The following is a 19,246-nucleotide window of genomic DNA, read 5'->3' on the forward strand; positions in this document are numbered from 1 at the left end:
TTCTATTACCTATGCTAAAAAAGGTATGGGCTCAGATTAAGAGGTTCTAGATTTTGCTTTTGATACAAAATATACCCCTTTATGGCATAACCCCGATTCTCCACTTTTATGTGCTTTAGAAGGACTTGAGTTCTGGGAGCATAAAGGATTAAGAACTCTCTCACAACTGTACAGTGAAGGGTCTTTCAAAACTTTAGGTCAACTCCAAACTGACTTTGAGCTACCACACTTGACCTTGTTTAGATATCTGCAACTACGGCACGCACTAGAGATGCAGTTTGGGAGAGTTCCCCCAGACATTTTATCACATTCCCTGATGGATACGGTTCTTAAGGCATCTAATCCCTGACCTATACAGACTCTTTGGACTCCTATCTTACAGGTAGAGCCTTAGTGATTAAGAAACAGTGGGAAGAAAATGTGGGCCCGATAACTCCTGAGTAGGGATGGTCCGAACAGAGTTTGGTTCGGGTTCGCACGAACCCGAACCCTCGGTAATGACTCCCGCTGTCTGCCCGCTCCGTGGAGCGGGCGGATCCAGCGGGGGGACCGCCTGGAAAACTGGGATACAGCCATAGCCATAGGCTGTATCCCAGTTTTCCAGGCGTTACTCCCGCTGGATCCGCCCGCTCCACGGAGCGAGCCGACAGCGGGAATCTGCTGCCGAGCGTTCGGGTTCATACGAACCCAAACCTCGGCAGGTTCGGACCATCCCTACTTCTGAGCAATGGTAGGATATATTGGCCTTAACACCCAAACTAGCAGTCTCTGAGGCCCATAGAATTTCACAATTGTTTCTAATACACCAGGTGTATAGAACACCCAGGTTTTTAAATAGAATAGGGGTCTGTTCTGATTCCAAATGTCCACGGTGCAGATCAGATGAGGCACATCTTATACATTTAATGTGGAGCTGTGTAGAATTAGGTTAATGGCAGGATGCGTAAGCGCTAATAAAGAGAGTATATGGGTTAGTGATACTAGTAGAGCCCTTAAAATGTATTTTGGGATTAGTATGTGCAGAGGAGGAACCCAATAGCCATTTGTAGAATTCTCTACCAAGCACGTAAATTAATCACTAGGTACAGGATTCAGGTGACTGCACCTACTACCTACCTAATCACTAGGATTAATGCTATTGTTCGCTTGGAGAAGGAAGTCTATCAAAAGAGGAAGGCTTTGAAAAAAGTTGAGACCATCTGGGGTGCTTAAATCGATATGCCAGGAATCCCTTCTAGATTTCTTCAGCGGACGCCTATCGAGGCCTTTCTCTTGCTAGCTGACCAAAACACAAGCTCTGCTATAGTCTAGAGCAGCGCTTCTCAATTCCAGTCCTCAGGCCTCACCAACAGGTCATGTTTTCAGGATTTCCCATACAAAGAACACCTGTGCTAATACCTGATGAACCTGAGTATAATTATATCACCTGTGAAATACTAAGGAAATCCTCAAAACGTGACCTGTTGGTGAGGCCTGAGGACTGGAATTGAGAAGCACTGTTCTAGAGGACACTATAGAGAAAACGCACTTTGTGTCGCTCTTTCCCCTTTTGTAAGAGGGGGGATATATGCCATGACTTTTTTTTTTTTAAGTTTTAATTTTTTTTTTGTATGTTGGATATAGCTAGGGGACTGTCACGTGAAATTCCATCATTTGTATGTCTTATTTTATTTGACATGGATTTGTACTACCTCCACGTGACTAACTTGCAAATGAGTTTTGTCTGTTAGGGCGCTTGCACACTGAGTAAAAGAGGCTGAATTTACGAGTGGAGTCCGCTCGAAATTCAGCCTGTCCTATTTCTTCAAAGGCATTTCGCCTCTCCTATGCCCTCCCAAAAACCCCTAAGTGCCCTTAAGGGTTATTGGGAGGGGGGTTACCGCCTTTGGGGTGGCACATTTTTTTTTTGTGTTTTGGAAAAAATTTCAATAAAATCAATCTGATTTTTAAAAAGTCCATTTAATTTTACATTTAATAGTAAGGACGCTGAAAGGACGCTATTCCATAGACTTCAGTGCAATTCCTTGAAGTCAATTGATGCTGTAATAAGGTGTTTTTACATAGCCCCCTACTGCCATGTTTCTGTATCGCTCTCTGCCTCTATTATCGAATTTCCAGTTTTCCAACATGAGAGTGGAATTCACATGGGAGGGAGAAAGAAAGAAACCTGATAATTTATGAGAGTCCTTTTTTTCTTGAAGATATATTGCACAAGCTTCTTATACTTGCCTGTACAATTATGCAAAGTTTCTTTAAAATTTCTGTGAGCATTTTAAACATTTTTCTGTTACATCACGCAGAAATATATAATTTTTTTTAATTCCCTCTCAAAACATCCACCAGTGCTGCCGAGAAAAAGCTGCTTCTAGATGATGATTCTATTAGCTGGCTTGCACAATAGCAGAAAGCACTCCCCATCCGTGTACAAAAGGATGCAGGCGGTGGCACTAAGCTTCTTGGCATGTTTATACACTGGCAGCAGATACATTGGTAATACTTTATCATAGTGCTTGCTGGCATTGCATGTAGGTACAGTCCTAAAGCAGGCACTCCCTTCATCTGAACAGTCTCAGCAGATCAAACAACATAACTCTTAGCATTGGGTGTCAGAATTTAAATGCCCGAGATAAGTATGACATGGCAGTCAACTAAAGCAATGTCCAATGTTTATGTTAGAAGAAGTGTATTGTTCATGCTTTTGTAAAAGTGTACGAAAAAAAACTTTTCAACATGTAATAGAGACATGACAGAGGTGTTGGGAGGTGATGGACCTGTTTATAAAACCTCCACTGATCAGTGATAAAAAGGGCAGAAGTGCTGTGCCCATTGTAGGCTCCTCAGGGGTGGAGCTAGCAGAGCCATCTTTACAGTGGGCAGGGTTGGCAGCTGCCTGGGGGCAAATGACTCATAAAGGGCGACTCTGCGCTCTGAACTGACAGCAAAACACTGACACTGTAAAACATTGATGGGCAATTCTCTCCTGTAAGAACGGGGCCACAGACCACACTGCAGGGAGCTCTCTCCCCTCCCCCCCCCTTTAGAGGCTATGCTTCACAAATCCCTGCGACGAGAGGCTGACGGACCCACGCACTGCACTGCATCATTGTGCGGTCCGGGGAAAGAAGTAGGGTGGCTTCGGATGTGGCTGGGAAGGCAGGAGGGGTCAACAAGGTTGGGAGGGGGTGGGCTGTTCTCAGCTCTGCCCAGAGATCCATAATGCTGCTAAGCTGGCTCTGGGAGGTGGCTGTGAATGGACTCACAAATCAACAAGCCATATACTGCACTCTTTTCCTGTCGTGTGATCCAGCTAGTGACACAGCTGCCCCGTATTCTCTCCACAATGCTTTCCAGTAGCTGGTGAGTTGTAAAGGTCCAGACGAGCAGTTTCAGGTGCCAGAGGGAGCATATTATGGCTCCTATCTTTTTGGTTATATGTCCTGCCGTTAGCTCTACTCTTGTCTGTCTACTGATACCTACAAAAAGGTATTAATTTGGCCTCCTTCTGGCAATGGCAGTCCATGGACACACCTAGAGTGTACACAAAAAGCTTCCTCGGTGTACATGCTAAATGTAAAAAAAAAAAAGTGACCTAAATAATAGGTCCAGGTTGCCCCATCAGGTCTTAAGCAACATGGGTAACAATGAAGGAAAAAAAATGTATAAAAACATTTATAAAAAAAATACTTAAATGTATTAAAGGGTTTGAGAACCAGATGAGTTTCAGAAACACATCTTACTGTTCGGTCAGAAAATAGATCTGTTTTTATTATTAGAGTAATATTAGAGTTTCTGAATGTAATTTTTCATTTTATTTGTAGATCATTATTGGGGCTGCCATCTTGCCAAAGTGTTTTTTATAACAGCATTTAGTGACATGCTTTACGGCAAGCCTCATAGACATAGTTCACAATGAACATCTCCAGACTCTATTCTTCGTATGGGACACATTTGTGAGCATGATCTCTCGCCAGGAGAAGGGGGCTGAGTTGAGAGTAACATCTATTGTGTGCACCTCTGTTATCTACGGACTGGTTTTACCTGTCAATGTACTACTCTGTTGAGGGAGGGAACGGCTGGGAAATGATCTGTATAGAATGGGAAGCCTCAGCTTAGTATTAAGTCACCAAAAATTTTATTTAAAAAAAAAACAAAAACATGCAAAAGGTCGTTTGCTGATGACACATTCCCTTTATGTCCACTTAAAGTCTTGGAAAAAAAAAACTCATCACGGTGCTGGCATAGTCACGTGACATGTCATTACCTGACATTTTAAACAAAAGTAACTTGGATATTCAGCAAAGCAATTTTCTTGAAATTAAGCTTCACATCTTTGAAAGATCGAGATCCATTGATTCAAATGAACCAAGTGTAGTCTAGTGGCGACTGCGGTCCATTTCCAAGTGTATAGAGGTCATTGGTTATACAATGGCATATTGAGCTGCTGGTATGCTGATGTATACCCCAAACATAGACTGCTTATCAGATGTAAATGTAGCCTACCCAGTTCTCCTTAAGCTTTTGGACTTTCCTATGGAATGTCACATAATTTTTTCAAAATATTCTTCATGTTAAGCTAGGTTCAACTTTGCATTGGAAACTTTATCAGAAATTCAGTTTAGCAGCGGTAAACAGAACTAGTCAGTCTGCTGCACAATGGACACCAAAGGAGCCATAGACCCTACTGACTTTATTGGGGTCTGTCTGATAGTGCCTGTTGTTTCCCTCGATTTTATCTATGCAAAGAAATTGTGACTATGTCTGGTTATACGAAGTCCAGGGGATATCCAGCATTAGAAAAACATGGACATTTTCTTCCAGAGACAGCACCGCACCTGTCTCCATCTTGGGCAGGGTTTTGCACCTCAGTTCCATTGAAGTGAATGGAGCTTAATTGCAAACCACACCAGAACTGGAGACAAACATTCATCAAGTCAGAAATTCCATTTGTTACACATGAAATAAATTTTTTTTTTTATTATTGTAGGAGTATTTATTTCCTTCCTTCAACCAAAATAATGTGATATCCATATTTGGTCTTTACAGGGGGATCGGTGTAAACAGGTTTGTCCATAGTGCTTACAGGGAGAGCAAAAGCAGCTTCTTGAAAAGGACCGACCATCGAGCCTCTTGTCATCCAACCCAAATCTCCCTATGAAGAATCAAAACATTAGGTTTTACAATGTGACGAGAGAAAATTTGCATGTCAGAAAAACCAGCTTGCATAGGAGATAAAACTCCATTTGGAGCTCCCAGGAGAGAAGGATTTGGGGATTGCTGGAGAAGGATTTGGGGATTGCTGGAGGATTTGGTATACGAGAAAATGATGGAAAAAAACTAAGAGGAAAGTGTTGAAAGGCAGGGGCATGCAAAGCACTGTAATAAAACAGTAAATATATATGAGACGACGGCCTTACAACAGACAGGGCTATTAAAGGGGTTATCCAGCGAAAAACTTTTTCTTTCAAATCAACTGATATCAAAAAGTTATTAAGATTTGTAAAAAAAATCTCAAGTCTTCCCATGCTTATTAGCTCCTATATGTCATGCAGGAAATGCTCTCTGCTGACATCTCTGGCCAAGACAGGAACTCTGTCTCGGTTTTCTATGAATCCCCATAGAAAACCTCTCCTGCTCTGGACAGTTCCTGTCTTGGCCAGAGATGTCAGTAGAGAGCACTGTGTCAGACTGAAAATAAAACATTTCCTGCATGACATATAGGAGATAATAAGTATGGGAAAACTTGAGATTTTTTAATCGAAGTTAATTACAAATCTATAAAACTTTCTGACACCAGTTGCTTTCAAAGAAAAAGATTTTCACTGGACAACCCCTCTAACTATTCCTGTTCTGTGACATATGTAAATCTATGATATATCAGTCATGATGATCCTATGAATTATACCACAGCTCCTGCCATTAGAGAAAACACTAACGTCTGCACTGTCAGCATTACAATCACAGCACTATACAAGGAGGACCGCTCCTCTGTATCCATGATTGCTGGTTTTGGCAGAATTACCGCTGGGCCAGGTGTCATTTCTTTAATGTGGATAATTTTACTACTTTCAACAGGATAAAAAACATACACAAAAACACAGTGTGAACCCAGCCTAATATATAGCTTTTATAAACAAACGAACATGATCTTTCATTCAAATACAGGTTGTCATGGCAACTGGAGAACCAGAAAGTTGTTAGGCAACAAGCGTGGGATCATTACATTATGGGCCATATGTAAAAGGAAGAATAAATTCGTACTGAAAAACCTGCCGTCTTTGGTAAAATAAACGTATTACAGCATACTAACTGATGTATATTGTTCATATAGACCTATATCTGCATATTATATAATATATAATATTATTATTATTATGGTTCAGGGAAGAAAAAGAGTGCTGCACCTCACACCTATGGCTGATACTAGTGCCCCTAGGCTAAATAAAAAACACATCAGAATTTTGTGTATGAATTGATCAAGCCATACTGCCCCATGTACCTTGTGCAGGTATCTGATACACATGGGTCCCTACACTAAGTCCACACCGTGCCAGTCAGTGGCCACCAACTCCGCAGGCACGCACAGTCAGGGAACGGGGGCCATGGGACGGCCCTGAGACCCCCATGCCACAGGACCAGACCCAAAAACACCACACCAGAACCCGGCCAGCATGTGTATCAGATACCTGCACGAGGTACATGGGGCAGTATGGCTTGATCAATTCATACACAAAATTCTGATGTGTTTTTTATTTAGCCTAGGGGCACTAGTATCAGCCATAGGTGTGAGGTGGAGCACTCTTTTTCTTTCCTGAACCGCATTTTGTTTCTCTCTTTTCTCCGTGTTTTGCACTCCTCCTGGTGAGACCCACATGACCGCAATTAGCAGGAGACACCTGAGTGCACATGGTTTTAATCCCTCCTGTCTTTTCCCATTCTGTCTGCAGCAGCTATGGTGAGTGCAATACCTCATCCAGACTTGTGCTGTTTGGGGGCGACCTTCTCCGCCGGCGGTGCTGGCCGGGTTCTGGTGTGGTGTTTTTGGGTCTGGTCCTGTGGCATGGGGGTCGCAGGGCCGTCCCATGGCCCCCGTTCCCTGGCTGTGCGTGCCTGCGGGGTTGGTGGCCACTGACTGGCACGGTGTGGACTTAGTATAGGGACCCATATGTATCAGATACCGGCACGAGGTACATGGGGCAGTATGGCTTGATCAATTCATACACAAAATTCTGATGTGTTTTTTATTTAGCCTAGGGGCACTAGTATCAGCCATAGGTGTGAGGTGCAGCACTCTTTCTTCCCTGAACCGCATTATTATTATTATATTATATAATAATAAATTATATAACAATATCTGCATAAAAAACAAACAAGCAGGATTACGTTCCAGCACAATGGCGTCCATGTGGACCATTGCTGACTGAGCAGACATAACAGCCGTTCCCCCATGATCAAGACCAGGAGCATTCCCACACGAATGGCGGGGATAAGAGAAAACTCTGATCCCCACTGTTAAACTGCTGCTTCACCACAATCTGCACTGACTGCAGTGTGGACACAAAAGGAGACTTCATAAGATACATTGTATGGTAAGTGTAACATTTTCAGCTTACCCCTTGTCTGGCCTTGTCCTCACTGTACTGAGTAGCCACCTCACTAAATCGTACTCCAGATTTCAGTTTTTCCATGGCTTCCATAACTTTCCCATGTTTCTCACAGAGGATGTGCCTCACCTGAAAAAAAAAAAAAAAAAGTTACACGGTTATTAATATTATTATTGATGCTGTATGTTGATTACTTGTGAATGTAAATGGGCTTAAAGGGGTTGTCTGGAATTAGAAAATGAATCTTCTTTTTTTCTCTGAAGGCAGTTCCCCATCTGTCCCCAGACTGCGGACTGCGTGTGATATTGCAACTCAGCCTCGTTCACTTTGAAGGGGTTGTTAACTTTTTAAGAAGGTGTATAAATGCTGCCAGGACTTTTACAGAAGGCATTCAAGTCCCACTTTTCCAGCTTCGACAGGATGATTTACAGCTTTTCTTTTAGAAACCCTGGTAAATTGTAAGGTAGCACCAGAAGCGTGGTTATGAGTTAAAAGGGCATTTTGGGAAATAAGTTATTTATTTTTTTACACTGTCATAAGATTACGTTAAAGTACATTGAGTGGCAGCTGTAAGAGGTCCCTCTGCTGCCACCAATGGAATCGCTGTGTCGTGAACTGCAAAGCTGCTTAATGCACAGCTACATATCACTAAGCAGCACTAGCAATATGTAGCTGGGACCAAAGCAAAGCCTGTGCAGGCTTGTAGCTCCCGACACAGCCATTCCATTGCTGGCAGCAATTGGATTGTGTCGCCTCTTACTGATGCTGATGTATGAATGTACCAACAAAACACAGCAATCGCTGAGCTCAGGGAGACCAGCGACAAAAAAAATGAAATGGAGTTCTCACTGAACAGTCTCCACTGATGCATACCCCTATAAATTTAAATATGCAAAAGAAGGGTCCGTGGAGTCTCAGTTACGAGTCTCAAAACACGGGAATAGCCAGATGTCCTTCCAGGGGAGGGAAGCCTATTGCCAAGGGGGTGCCTCCCAGTGGGGAGATCACCAAACCACCCTGATACGTAGCCCCTTAAGTCCCACTCGGTTGCGAGTATTGGAACATAAATAGGGAAATACCGGGGTGGCCCCTTTTACGTCAAAGTCTAACTCTGTGGCGAGAATTGCGACATGACAAGGGTTCACCAAGGCAGGCATTCATCCACAGACGATCGTTTCAGGGTAGTTGCCCCTCGTCAGTGTGGAGTAGGATTCTGGCTAACAGGGGCAATGAAAAATAGACCAACAAAACACAGCAATCGCTGAGCTCAGGGAGACCAGCGACAAAGAATCAAATGGAGTACTCACTGAAGAGTCTCCACTGATGCATTGCCTCTTTAGCAATAGGCTTTCCTCCCCTGGAAGGACATCTGGCTATTCCTGTGTTTTGAGACTCGTAACTGAGACTCCACGGACCCCTCTTTTGCATATTTACATTTATAGGGGCAATGCATCAGTGGAGACTCTTCAGTGAGTACTCCAATTGATTTTTTTGTCGCTGCTCTCCCTGAGTTCAGCGATTACTGTGTTTTGTTGGTCTATTTTTCATTGTCCCTGTTAGCCAGAATCCTACTCCACACTGACGAGGGGCAACTACCCTGAAATGATCGTCTGTGGATGGATGCCTGCCTTGGTAAACCCTTGTCATGTCGCAATACTCGCTACAGAGTTAGACTTTGACGTAAAAGGGGCCACCCCGGTATTTCCCTATTTATGTTCCAATACTCACAACCGAGTGGGACTTAAGGGGCTACGTATCAGGGTGGTTTGGTGATCTCCCCACTGGGAGGCACCCCCTTGGCAATAGGCTTCCCTCCCCTGGAGGGATATCTGGCTATTCCCGTGTTTTGAGACTCGTAACTGAGACTCCACGGACCCTTATTTACTGCAACCCCCCTTTAAAGTAGAAGTAAAGCAGATTATAAAATACGACAGGTGGGAAATTGATTACAAGTACTAACTTACCTCTCCCCATGCCTGTGGTGGGATCCCGGGACCCACACGGGAAGGTATTTTCCCCAGAGCTGGGATGACGTCACGATTTAGGGGAAAGGTCTGTCCTGGTTGCTTGGCTCGGCCAATCAGTGACTGGAGCAGCGTTCCATCCCAGTCACTGACTGTTTGAGAAGCCAGTTCATAAGCCAAGTGGTGACATGTCAGCTCCGGAGATCCAGAAACCAGCAGGGGGTCCCGTGGTCAGTCCTGCTGCTCATCACAGGCAAGGGGAGAGGTAAGTTGGTACTTGTAATCAATTTCTCTCCTGCCAGATTTTATAATCCCCCAAACTTCTTTAATTTTTGACATGTCATCAGTGAAAAAACATTGTGCGGAACAATGAATGGGAGCGGGTGGGTAAGCAACATTTTGCTCAGTCATGTGAAAAGTTACCACCAGCAAGTACATACACTGCTCCTAATGGGAGCGGTGTAACGAACTGCCAAAAGCCATAGCCTTGCATTGCAGGTGTTCACAGCTCGCTTTAAGAACTAACTACCTGCCAGTGTTTTGAAAGGGTGTCCTGCTGTGTGATCGAAATGATAGGTCATGAGACCTGCTGTGATTGTCAGTTAAAGCTGGCCAGCCGCCCTGTTTAATGTCCTGCAAATATTGGTGAATGCGCCAGAAAATTGTCTGTGCACCAAATTATCATAACTGATGACCCAAAAATGACCACCCATGCACACATTAATAAATCCGCTTGGGAACTTCAGAGAGCCAATCACCAACCACTGTCCAGAGAACTGGGATAACATTTTCCCTGGAATAAACGGTGTGCACTGAGCGTGTGGGGCCTGCACTCCTCTCATTCTCTATGGGGCCAGTGTATACTTTTGATTCAGCAGCCACAAGGAGAACAAAGTATGCTGGCCGCACAAGCACTATTCATTTCAGGGAGAATTTTGTCCCCATTCTGGAGGTCCCAGTGGTCAGGCCTATGTCAATCAATTTATTATCCCTTGGAATAGTGCGAATATCATCCCTTTAACGTCCAAAGCTGATAAATTACAAAAGTATAAAGCTGATGTATTATTACGGTATCACATATTTCACATTAATATCTTCCTTATTTAGTGCCAACCATAAGCGTTACCTTAACAGCATTTCCACCTTTTGGGGTTTGGGCTTTCTTCTCTGTAGCTTCACCTCCAGTGGCACCACCTGATCAAAATAAAGAGAAGCGGTCTAAATGTCATAAGTCACCTGAGAGATCTCACTACAGTGTAAAGGATGATAAATAAAGCTCTACTAGTTGAAGGAACTGGAGCATCAATCCAGCACTGCAACGGCATGGGGTAAGTTGTACAATGAAGCACTTTGCCCCTCTGCCATTTTGTCTCGCACCCCTCCTAATAGTCTGTAAGCTCATGCATGCGAGCAGGGACCTCACTTTTCATGTATGGATAATTATATGTATATCTCTGTAATGTCTGATTTTTGTCTATGATTGTACCTCCAGAATTCTAAAGTGCTGCAGAATCTGTTGAAAAATTTTCAAATGGCTGGACTTCTCCTTTAATGGAAAGCTGAAGCATCACTTTATACTGTAAACAGCTGCAGTGTACAGCAGAGGTAACCAGGGCTGTGGAGTCGGAGTCGGAAATAGTTTTGCCTGGAGTCGGAAAAAATGAGTTTTGATATGAATTTTATAAGTTTTGCTCATCAATATATATTATGAGCAACATTCTAATAGGACACTGGCCCTATTAGATAAGGGTGTTCAAGGAAAAGTTGTGGGTCACTATTTGGCAGTTTGTTTCTGAGCTGGAAGAGTCCATTGTGTGGGGGGAGCTCTGTGCTGTTCTCTTTCTGGATGCTGGATGACTGTATATGAGCAGCAGTGTAATATGGAGATATCCTGTGTAATATAGAGGAGGAGAAGAAGATATAAGTAGTGCAGCAGTAACCGCAGTCCTCAGCGTGGTGTTTTTCTTCAGTGTTCTATGGATGCAGCTTACTCTGTGTGTGTATGTGTGTGTGCGTGTAATGTCGTGCCCCCACACCCACAGTGACCCCTCTATATCACTATGGCTGACATCTATATTACAGGTATCTGGCATTGTTAGCAGTGTTTCTGTGTGTACGGTGAATATTTAGTTAGAAACATATAGGATTGTCAGCAGGAAAAGACCATCTGCTCCTTCTAGTCTAGTTGTGAGTTGTTCAGGACATGGAGGCTGGAGACTGGCTGCATCCACTGCACACACAGGAGAAGATGCTTTATCTTTCCTTATTCCCTCAGAAATCGCCCCAGGATCATGTAGGACATTAGGGAGAAGCTGCTGAGCCAGTGTGATAAATAACTCCCCTGGTATATGACTGGCCATTTATAAAGGAGCATATTCTGCCATAGGACTCTGAAGCTGTGGCAGGAGCTGGGGAGAATTCTATATGTTTTGCTCCCTATTTCCTGTGTAATTTCTGGATGAAAAAAAAAACTCTAAAGATGACGCATCTAGAAGTTAAATGCTCATCATGACAGCCTGTGTGTTAAAGCATTACTGCTGAATAACTTAAAGGGGTACTCTGGGCAAAATGTGTTTTTAAATGTTATTACATAAAGAAAGTTATACAAATCCCTAATATACACTAATTATGGGAAATGCACATATTCTGCTATTTCCCTCACTTTAGTAGGTCAGGCAGGCTCACTTCCTCAAAAAAAATGTGACGTCACGTCTCAAATGTATGCAGCAGCAGGGGGCGCATGTAGAAGTATAGAAAGGGAATAGACGTCTATTCTCCATCCCTCCCTTCCTCTCTGGGCTGGTAACGTCCCCCGCCCTCTGTCCAACCCCCCTGCCCGGTCCTATTATACTTGCTGCGGTGGCTCACCCCAACTAGCTGCCCCCTCTGAGCCCATCTCTCCCCTGGCCGGTCCCCTGCATGAGCACTCACGCGCTGCCCCGTTGCGGCGGGGTGAGAGCTCCTGCACCTACCCCCAACTTGCCGCCCCTCATCTGAGCACTGTGCCTGGTCCCTTGCACGAGCACTCACCCGCCGCCCTTCGGGTGAGCACTCATGCACCTCCTCCTTCGAGTCTGCTCCCCTCCATCACAGCCCGCCACCTGGCCCCGTGCAGAGCGCTCACCCGCCGCCATGCCGTCCCAGCGGGGTGAGCGCTTATGCACCGCTTCCCAAGTAGCTGCACCTTCTCCCAAGCAGCTTGCTTCACCGTGCACGGAACAGGGTGAGCACTGAGATTGGCTCAGATTGCTTCATCTCAGCGCTCACCCGGCCGCCCGGTTCCGTGCACGGTGAAGCAAGCTGCTTGGGAGAAGGTGCAGCTGCTTGGGAAGAGGTGCATAAGCGCTCAGCCCGCCGGGACGGGGCGGCAGGTGAGTGCTCATGCAGGGGACCAGCCAGGGGAGAGATGGGCTCAGAGGGGGCAGCTAGTTGGGGTGAGCCACTGCAGCAAGTATAATAGGACCGGGCAGGGGGGTGGGACATAGGGCGGGGGACATTACCAGCCAGGGGAGGGAGGAATGGAGAATAGACGTCTATTCCCTTTCTATAATTATACATGCGCCCCCTGCTGCTGCATACACTTGAGACGTGACGTCACATTATTTTTGAGGAAGTAATGCCTGCCTGACCTACTAAAGTGAGGGAAATAGCAGAATATGTGCATTTCCCATAATTAGTGTATATTAGGGATTTGTATAACTTTATGTAATAACATATTTAAAACACATTTGGCCCAGAGTACCCCTTTAATTTTTGACGCATTATCAGACATGTCAAAAGTGAAAGAGAGATATCACAAGATATAGAAGAGTGAAGATCGGACTCATTTGATCCGTAAAGTATAATGGAGCAAATCAGTTGGATCTAGTAGTGCTCCTGAGGTGCTGCGGTCCACAGTGGGTAAATATTACTAAAGGCTGTGATGTATATGTACACACAGGGTGGTGCAATGATGTGTGAATTGCTGCAGGGTGAAGACTGTGAAGGGTTGTGGTGACACTTATATATAAACAGCACTGTATTCTGTATTGTTTACAGCACTGGTCACTGCCGTCCATCCATTCCAGTGCTTGAGAAGCTAAGCCAACCCCAGAAGAGAAGAGGAGACCAGATACCTGGAGCATACTCACCCTTTGCCCCTCCTTTCCCTCCTTTCCCTTTGGGCGGCATGGATCCACAGAGGTCTCAAAACTCCAGCAGCTCCAGGTAGGATCGGATGACGTATAAGTCACATGGTTTCCAAGTAGCTAGCTAGAACCTAGATGGATGAAGGACCTTTGATGATGTCATCGCCATGTGATCAGTCATACTGGAAAGGAAGATATTTTAGTGAACTAAAGGACCTTTGATGATGTCATGATCATGTGATCAGTCACATAAGAAGGAGGAGTCAACAACTAGGCTAATTTGCTGATACTGATTCATGCAATTGTCATATGTGTCTCCTCATGAGTATTTACACACACATCCCTGCTGCCTGCTCCACTGAGCTCTGCACTGTATGCCCTATACATACACAGCTCTGCACAGTATACCCTATACATACACAGCTCTGCACAGTATACCCTATACATACACAGCTCTGCACAGTATGCCCTATACATACACAGCTCTGCACTGTATGTCCTATACATACTTAGCTCTGCACAGTATACCCTATACATACACAGCTCTGCACTGTATGCCCTATACATACACAGCTCTGCACTGTATGCCCTATACATTATACACAGCTCTGCACTGTATGTCCTATACATACACAGCTCTGCACTATATGTCCTATACATACACAGCTCTGCACTGTATGCCCTATACATTATACACAGCTCTGCACTGTATGTCCTATACATACACAGCTCTGCACTGTATGCCCTATACATTATACACAGCTCTGCACTGTATGTCCTATACATACACAGCTCTGCACTGTATGTCCTATACATACACAGCTGTGCACTGTATGCCCTATACATACACAGCTCTGCACTGTATGCCCTATACATACACAGCTCTGCACTGTATGCCCTATACATACACAGCTCTGCACTGTATGCCCTATACATACTTAGCTCTGCACAGTATACCCTATACATACACAGCTCTGCACTATATGTCCTATACATACACAGCTCTGCACTGTATGCCCTATACATACACAGCTCTGTACTGTATGCCCTATACATACACAGCTCTGCACTGTATGCCCTATACATACACATCCTGTACTGTATGCCTCACACATACACAGCTCTGCACTGTATGCCCTATACATACACAGCTCTGCACTATATGTCCTATACATACACAGCTCTGCACTGTATGCCCTATACATACTTAGCTCTGCACAGTATACCCTATACATACACAGCTCTGCACTATATGTCCTATACATACACAGCTCTGCACTGTATGCCCTATACATACACAGCTCTGTACTGTATGCCCTATACATACACAGCTCTGCACTGTATGCCCTATACATACACAGCCCTGCACAGTATACCCTATACATACACAGCTCTGCACTATATGTCCTATACATACACAGCTCTGCACTGTATGCCCTATACATTATACACAGCTCTGCACTATATGTCCTATACATACACAGCTCTGCACTGTATGTCCTATACATACACAGCTCTGCACTATATGCCCTATACATACACAGCTCTGCACTGTATGCCTTATACATACACAGCTCTGCACTATATGCCCTATACATACACAGCTCTGCACTGGATACCCTATACATACACAGCTCTGCACTATATGCCCTATACATACACAGCTCTGCACTGTATGCCCTATACATACACAGCTCTGCACTGTATGTCCTATACATATACAGCTCTGCACAGTATGCCCTATACATACACAGCTCTGCACTATATGCCCTATACATACACAGCTCTGCACTGTATGCCTTACACATACACAGCTCTGCACTGTATGCCCTATACATACACAGCTCTGCACTGTATGCCTTACACATACACAGCTCTGCACTGTATGCCCTATACATACACAGCTCTGCACAGTATGCCCTATACATACACAGCTCTGCACTATATGTCCTATACATACACAGCTCTGCACAGTATGCCCTATACATACACAGCTCTGCACTGTATGCCCTATACATACACAGCTCTGCACTGTATGTCCTATACATACACAGCTCTGCACTGTATGCCCTATACATACACAGCTCTGCACTATATGTCCTATACATACACAGCTCTTCACAGTATACCCTATACATACACAGTTCTGCACCTTGTGCATCACACATACACAGCTCTTCACTGTATGCCCTATACATACACAGCTCTGCACTATATGCCCTATACATACACAGCTCTGCACTGTATGCCCTATACATACACAGCTCTGCACTATATGCCCTATACATACACAGCTCTGCACTGTATGCCTTATACATACACAGCTCTGCACTGTATGCCCTATACATACACAGCTCTGCACAGTATGCCCTATACATACACAGCTCTGCACTGTATGCCCTATACATACACAGCTCTGCACTGTATGCCCTATACATACACAGCTCTGCACTTTATGGCCTATACATACACAGCTCTGCACTGTATGCCCTATACATACACAGCTCTGCACTGTATACCCTATACATACACAGCTCTGCACAGTATACCCTATACATACACAGCTCTGCAGTGTATGCCCTATACATACACAGCTCTGCACTGTATGCCCTATACATACACAGCTCTGCACTGTATGCCCTATACATACACAGCTCTGCACTATATGCCCTATACATACACAGCTCTGCACTGTATGCCCTATACATACACAGCTCTGCACTGTATGCCCTATACATACACAGCTCTGCACTGTATGCCCTATACATACACAGCTCTGTACTGTATGCCCTATACATACACAGCTCAGCACCCTCTGCCTCACACATACACAGCTCTGTACTGTATGCCCTATACATACACAGCTCTGTACTGTATGCCCTATACATACACAGCTCAGCACTCTATGCCCTATACATACACAGCTCTGTACTGTATGCCCTATACATACACAGCTCAGCACTCTATGCCCTATACATACACAGCTCTGCACAGTATACCCTATACATACACAGCTCTGCACTCTATGCCCTATACATACACAGCTCTGCACTGTATGCCCTATACATACACAGCTCTGCTTTGTATACTTTACACATACACAGCTCTGCTTTGTATACTTTACACATACACAGCTCTGCACTGTATAACCTATACATACACATCCCTGCACTGTATGCCTTACACATACACAGCTCTGCACTCTATGCCCTATACATACACAGCTCTGCACTGTATGCCCTATACATACACAGCTCTGCACTGTATGCCTTAGGCTGGGTTCACACTGCGTTTTTGCAATCCGTTTTTTCAATCCGTCTTTTGCTGAGTGTATGGGAACAACTGACAACACGCTGTAAGAGACAGGCCGTTCCGTGACCCGTCTGGATCACGGAACGGCCGGTCTCTGCAAAGATCATCCCGGCCGTTACTGCGCATCAGCGCGCGCCTGCATCAGAACACTCATAGCACACAATGAAGCAGGCGGCCGGAGCCGCTCGCTTCATTGTGTGAACTGACATGTCAGTTCTTTGCGGCGCCGTATGGGATCCTGGCCGGAGCGTATACTATGTGTATACACTCCGGCCGGGATCCCATAGAAGATAAGGCCGATGGCAACAACGGCCGTACTTTTATGTAGTGTGAACATAGCCTAAGGGTGCCTTCACATGTACCGTATCGCTGCGTTTTAAACGCTGCATTTTTGCGGAGTTTTTTACATGCGCGTTTTGATTTTAACATGATTTTCATGTGAAAAGCAAAATGCGCATGTAAAAAACGCAGCGTTAAAAACACAGCGATACGGTATGTGTGAAGCTACCCTTAGGGTATATTCACACGAACGGACTCGCAGCGAGATTCTCGCTGCGAGTCCGGCAGGTCCTGGCAGTTCCCACACACTATATACTCGCTGCGGTCGTTCACCCCTTAACCCCTTCTGCTCCTGCCCGGCTCCCCTGCTGTAAGCAAACATTACCTCTCCTCGCTGCACGGGTCCGGCGTCCTGCTCTCCCGTCCGGCCAATCAGTGTGTTGCCCAACCACAGCCACTGATTGGCCGGACGGGAGAGCAGGACGCCGGACCTGTGCAGCGAGGAGAGGTAATGTATGCTTACAGTGAGGGAGCCGGGGCGGGAGCAGAAGGGGTTAAGGGCGGTAGAATTACATACTCGCTGCGGTCGTTTAGACCGCAGCGAGTATATAGTGTGTGGGAACTGCCAGGACCTGCTGGACTCGCAGCTAGAATCTCGCTGCGAGTCCATTCGTGTGAATATACCCTAAGGGTATAAACCCACACACCGTATATGCAGCGTATTTACTACTGCGATACGCAGCAAATACGCAGCAGATTAGATCTAAATAACTGAACACAGCATCAAATCTGCACCATCACATCTGCTGCCTATTTGCTGCGTATACGGTCTGTGGGTTTATACCCTAAGGGTATAAACCCACACACCGTATACACAGCGTATTTACTGCTGCAATACGCAGCAAATATGCAGCAAATACGCAGCAAATACGCAGCAGATTAGATCTAAATAACTGAACACAGCATCAAATCTTCACCATCAAACTGCTGCGTATTTGCTGCGTATACGGTGTGTGGGTTTGTACCCTTATGGTGCGTTCACACCTACAGGATCTGCAGCTGATTTTCTGCAGTAGCTTTCATTTTTTAAATAACTGAACACAGCATCAAATCTGCTGCAGATCCTGTAGGTGTGAACACACCATTAGGGTACAAACACACACACCGTATACGCAGCAGATACGCAGCAGATTTGATGTTGCAGATTTGATGCTGTGTTCAGTTATTTAGATCTAATCTGCTGCGTATTTGTTGCGTATTTGCTGAATATCGCAGCAGTAAATACGCTGCGTATACAATGTGTGTGTTTATACCCTTAGTCTAGAAATAAGAAAGGGCCTCCTCGGTAGTCGGTACTTTCTTATGTCAAGTCTGGGACCATTCAAATAATTTCCTTTTTTTTTTTTTTTTTTTGCAGTGAGAGCTCAGCACTGGATCAGGGATCCTGGTGACGCTGCCATTTTTTCGAAACGCCGCCTGGTTCCATCTTAGAGCACTGGGGGCAGGCCTGGCATCCCCCGGTGTGATGATAACCCCTCCTTTAGAATCAAGCAGGCAGGGATGTGTCACAGAGGAAGGGGTTATTGTCACACCTGCGCTGGGCCCTTCTCCAGTGCTCTGGGCCTGTGAACATGCAGAAAACGGTGCTGAGCGCTTGTTAAGTGACCAGTTAGCTTTTTTGGTGGTTTTACACGGAACGATTTATCGTTTGAATTTGCACGATAACGATCGAATTTGAACGATAATCGTACGTGTAAACGCAGCGAACGATCAAGCGACGAGCGAGAAATCTTTCAACAAGTTCTCAAATCGTCGTTGATCGTTCGCAAAAAATTCGCAGATCGCTCCGTGTAAACATTCTTTCAACGATTTCACCTATATGTGAGATAGGCTTAAGCGATCACAAAACGATCGCATAAGGATTTTTCCGTACGATGTATCGTTCCGTCTAAACGCTGATCGT

General features: G+C 45.0%; 1 protein-coding gene across 1 annotated transcript; it reads right to left on the reverse strand.

Annotated features, from left to right (window-relative positions):
• Window positions 1-4,960: 4,960 nt before the first annotated feature.
• On the reverse strand, window positions 4,961-13,828 carry PIN4 (peptidylprolyl cis/trans isomerase, NIMA-interacting 4). The gene is made up of 4 exons (XM_069986345.1): window positions 13,696-13,828; window positions 10,692-10,759; window positions 7,611-7,730; window positions 4,961-5,149 (listed from the first exon to the last, which is right to left on the reverse strand). Exons 1-4 carry the CDS (start codon window positions 13,733-13,735, stop codon window positions 4,991-4,993), a joined length of 387 nt encoding a protein of 128 aa, XP_069842446.1. The 5' UTR covers window positions 13,736-13,828; the 3' UTR covers window positions 4,961-4,990.
• Window positions 13,829-19,246: the final 5,418 nt, after the last annotated feature.

This window comes from Dendropsophus ebraccatus, chromosome 10 (assembly GCF_027789765.1).
Source record: "Dendropsophus ebraccatus isolate aDenEbr1 chromosome 10, aDenEbr1.pat, whole genome shotgun sequence".
Taxonomy (NCBI): Eukaryota; Metazoa; Chordata; class Amphibia; order Anura; family Hylidae; genus Dendropsophus; species Dendropsophus ebraccatus.

Bases quoted from the DNA above. Each gene is read 5' to 3' on its own strand.
- PIN4 (XM_069986345.1), bottom strand. From the start codon at position 13,735: ATGCCGCCCAAAGGGAAAGGAGGGAAAGGAGGGGCAAAGG. The intron at 7,731-10,691 runs GTAACGCTTATG...TTTTTTTTTCAG, and splicing joins AAGGTGGAAATGCTGTTAAG to GTGAGGCACATCCTCTGTGA. The intron at 5,150-7,610 runs GTAAGCTGAAAA...GATTCTTCATAG, and splicing joins AGGACAAGGCCAGACAAGGG to GGAGATTTGGGTTGGATGAC.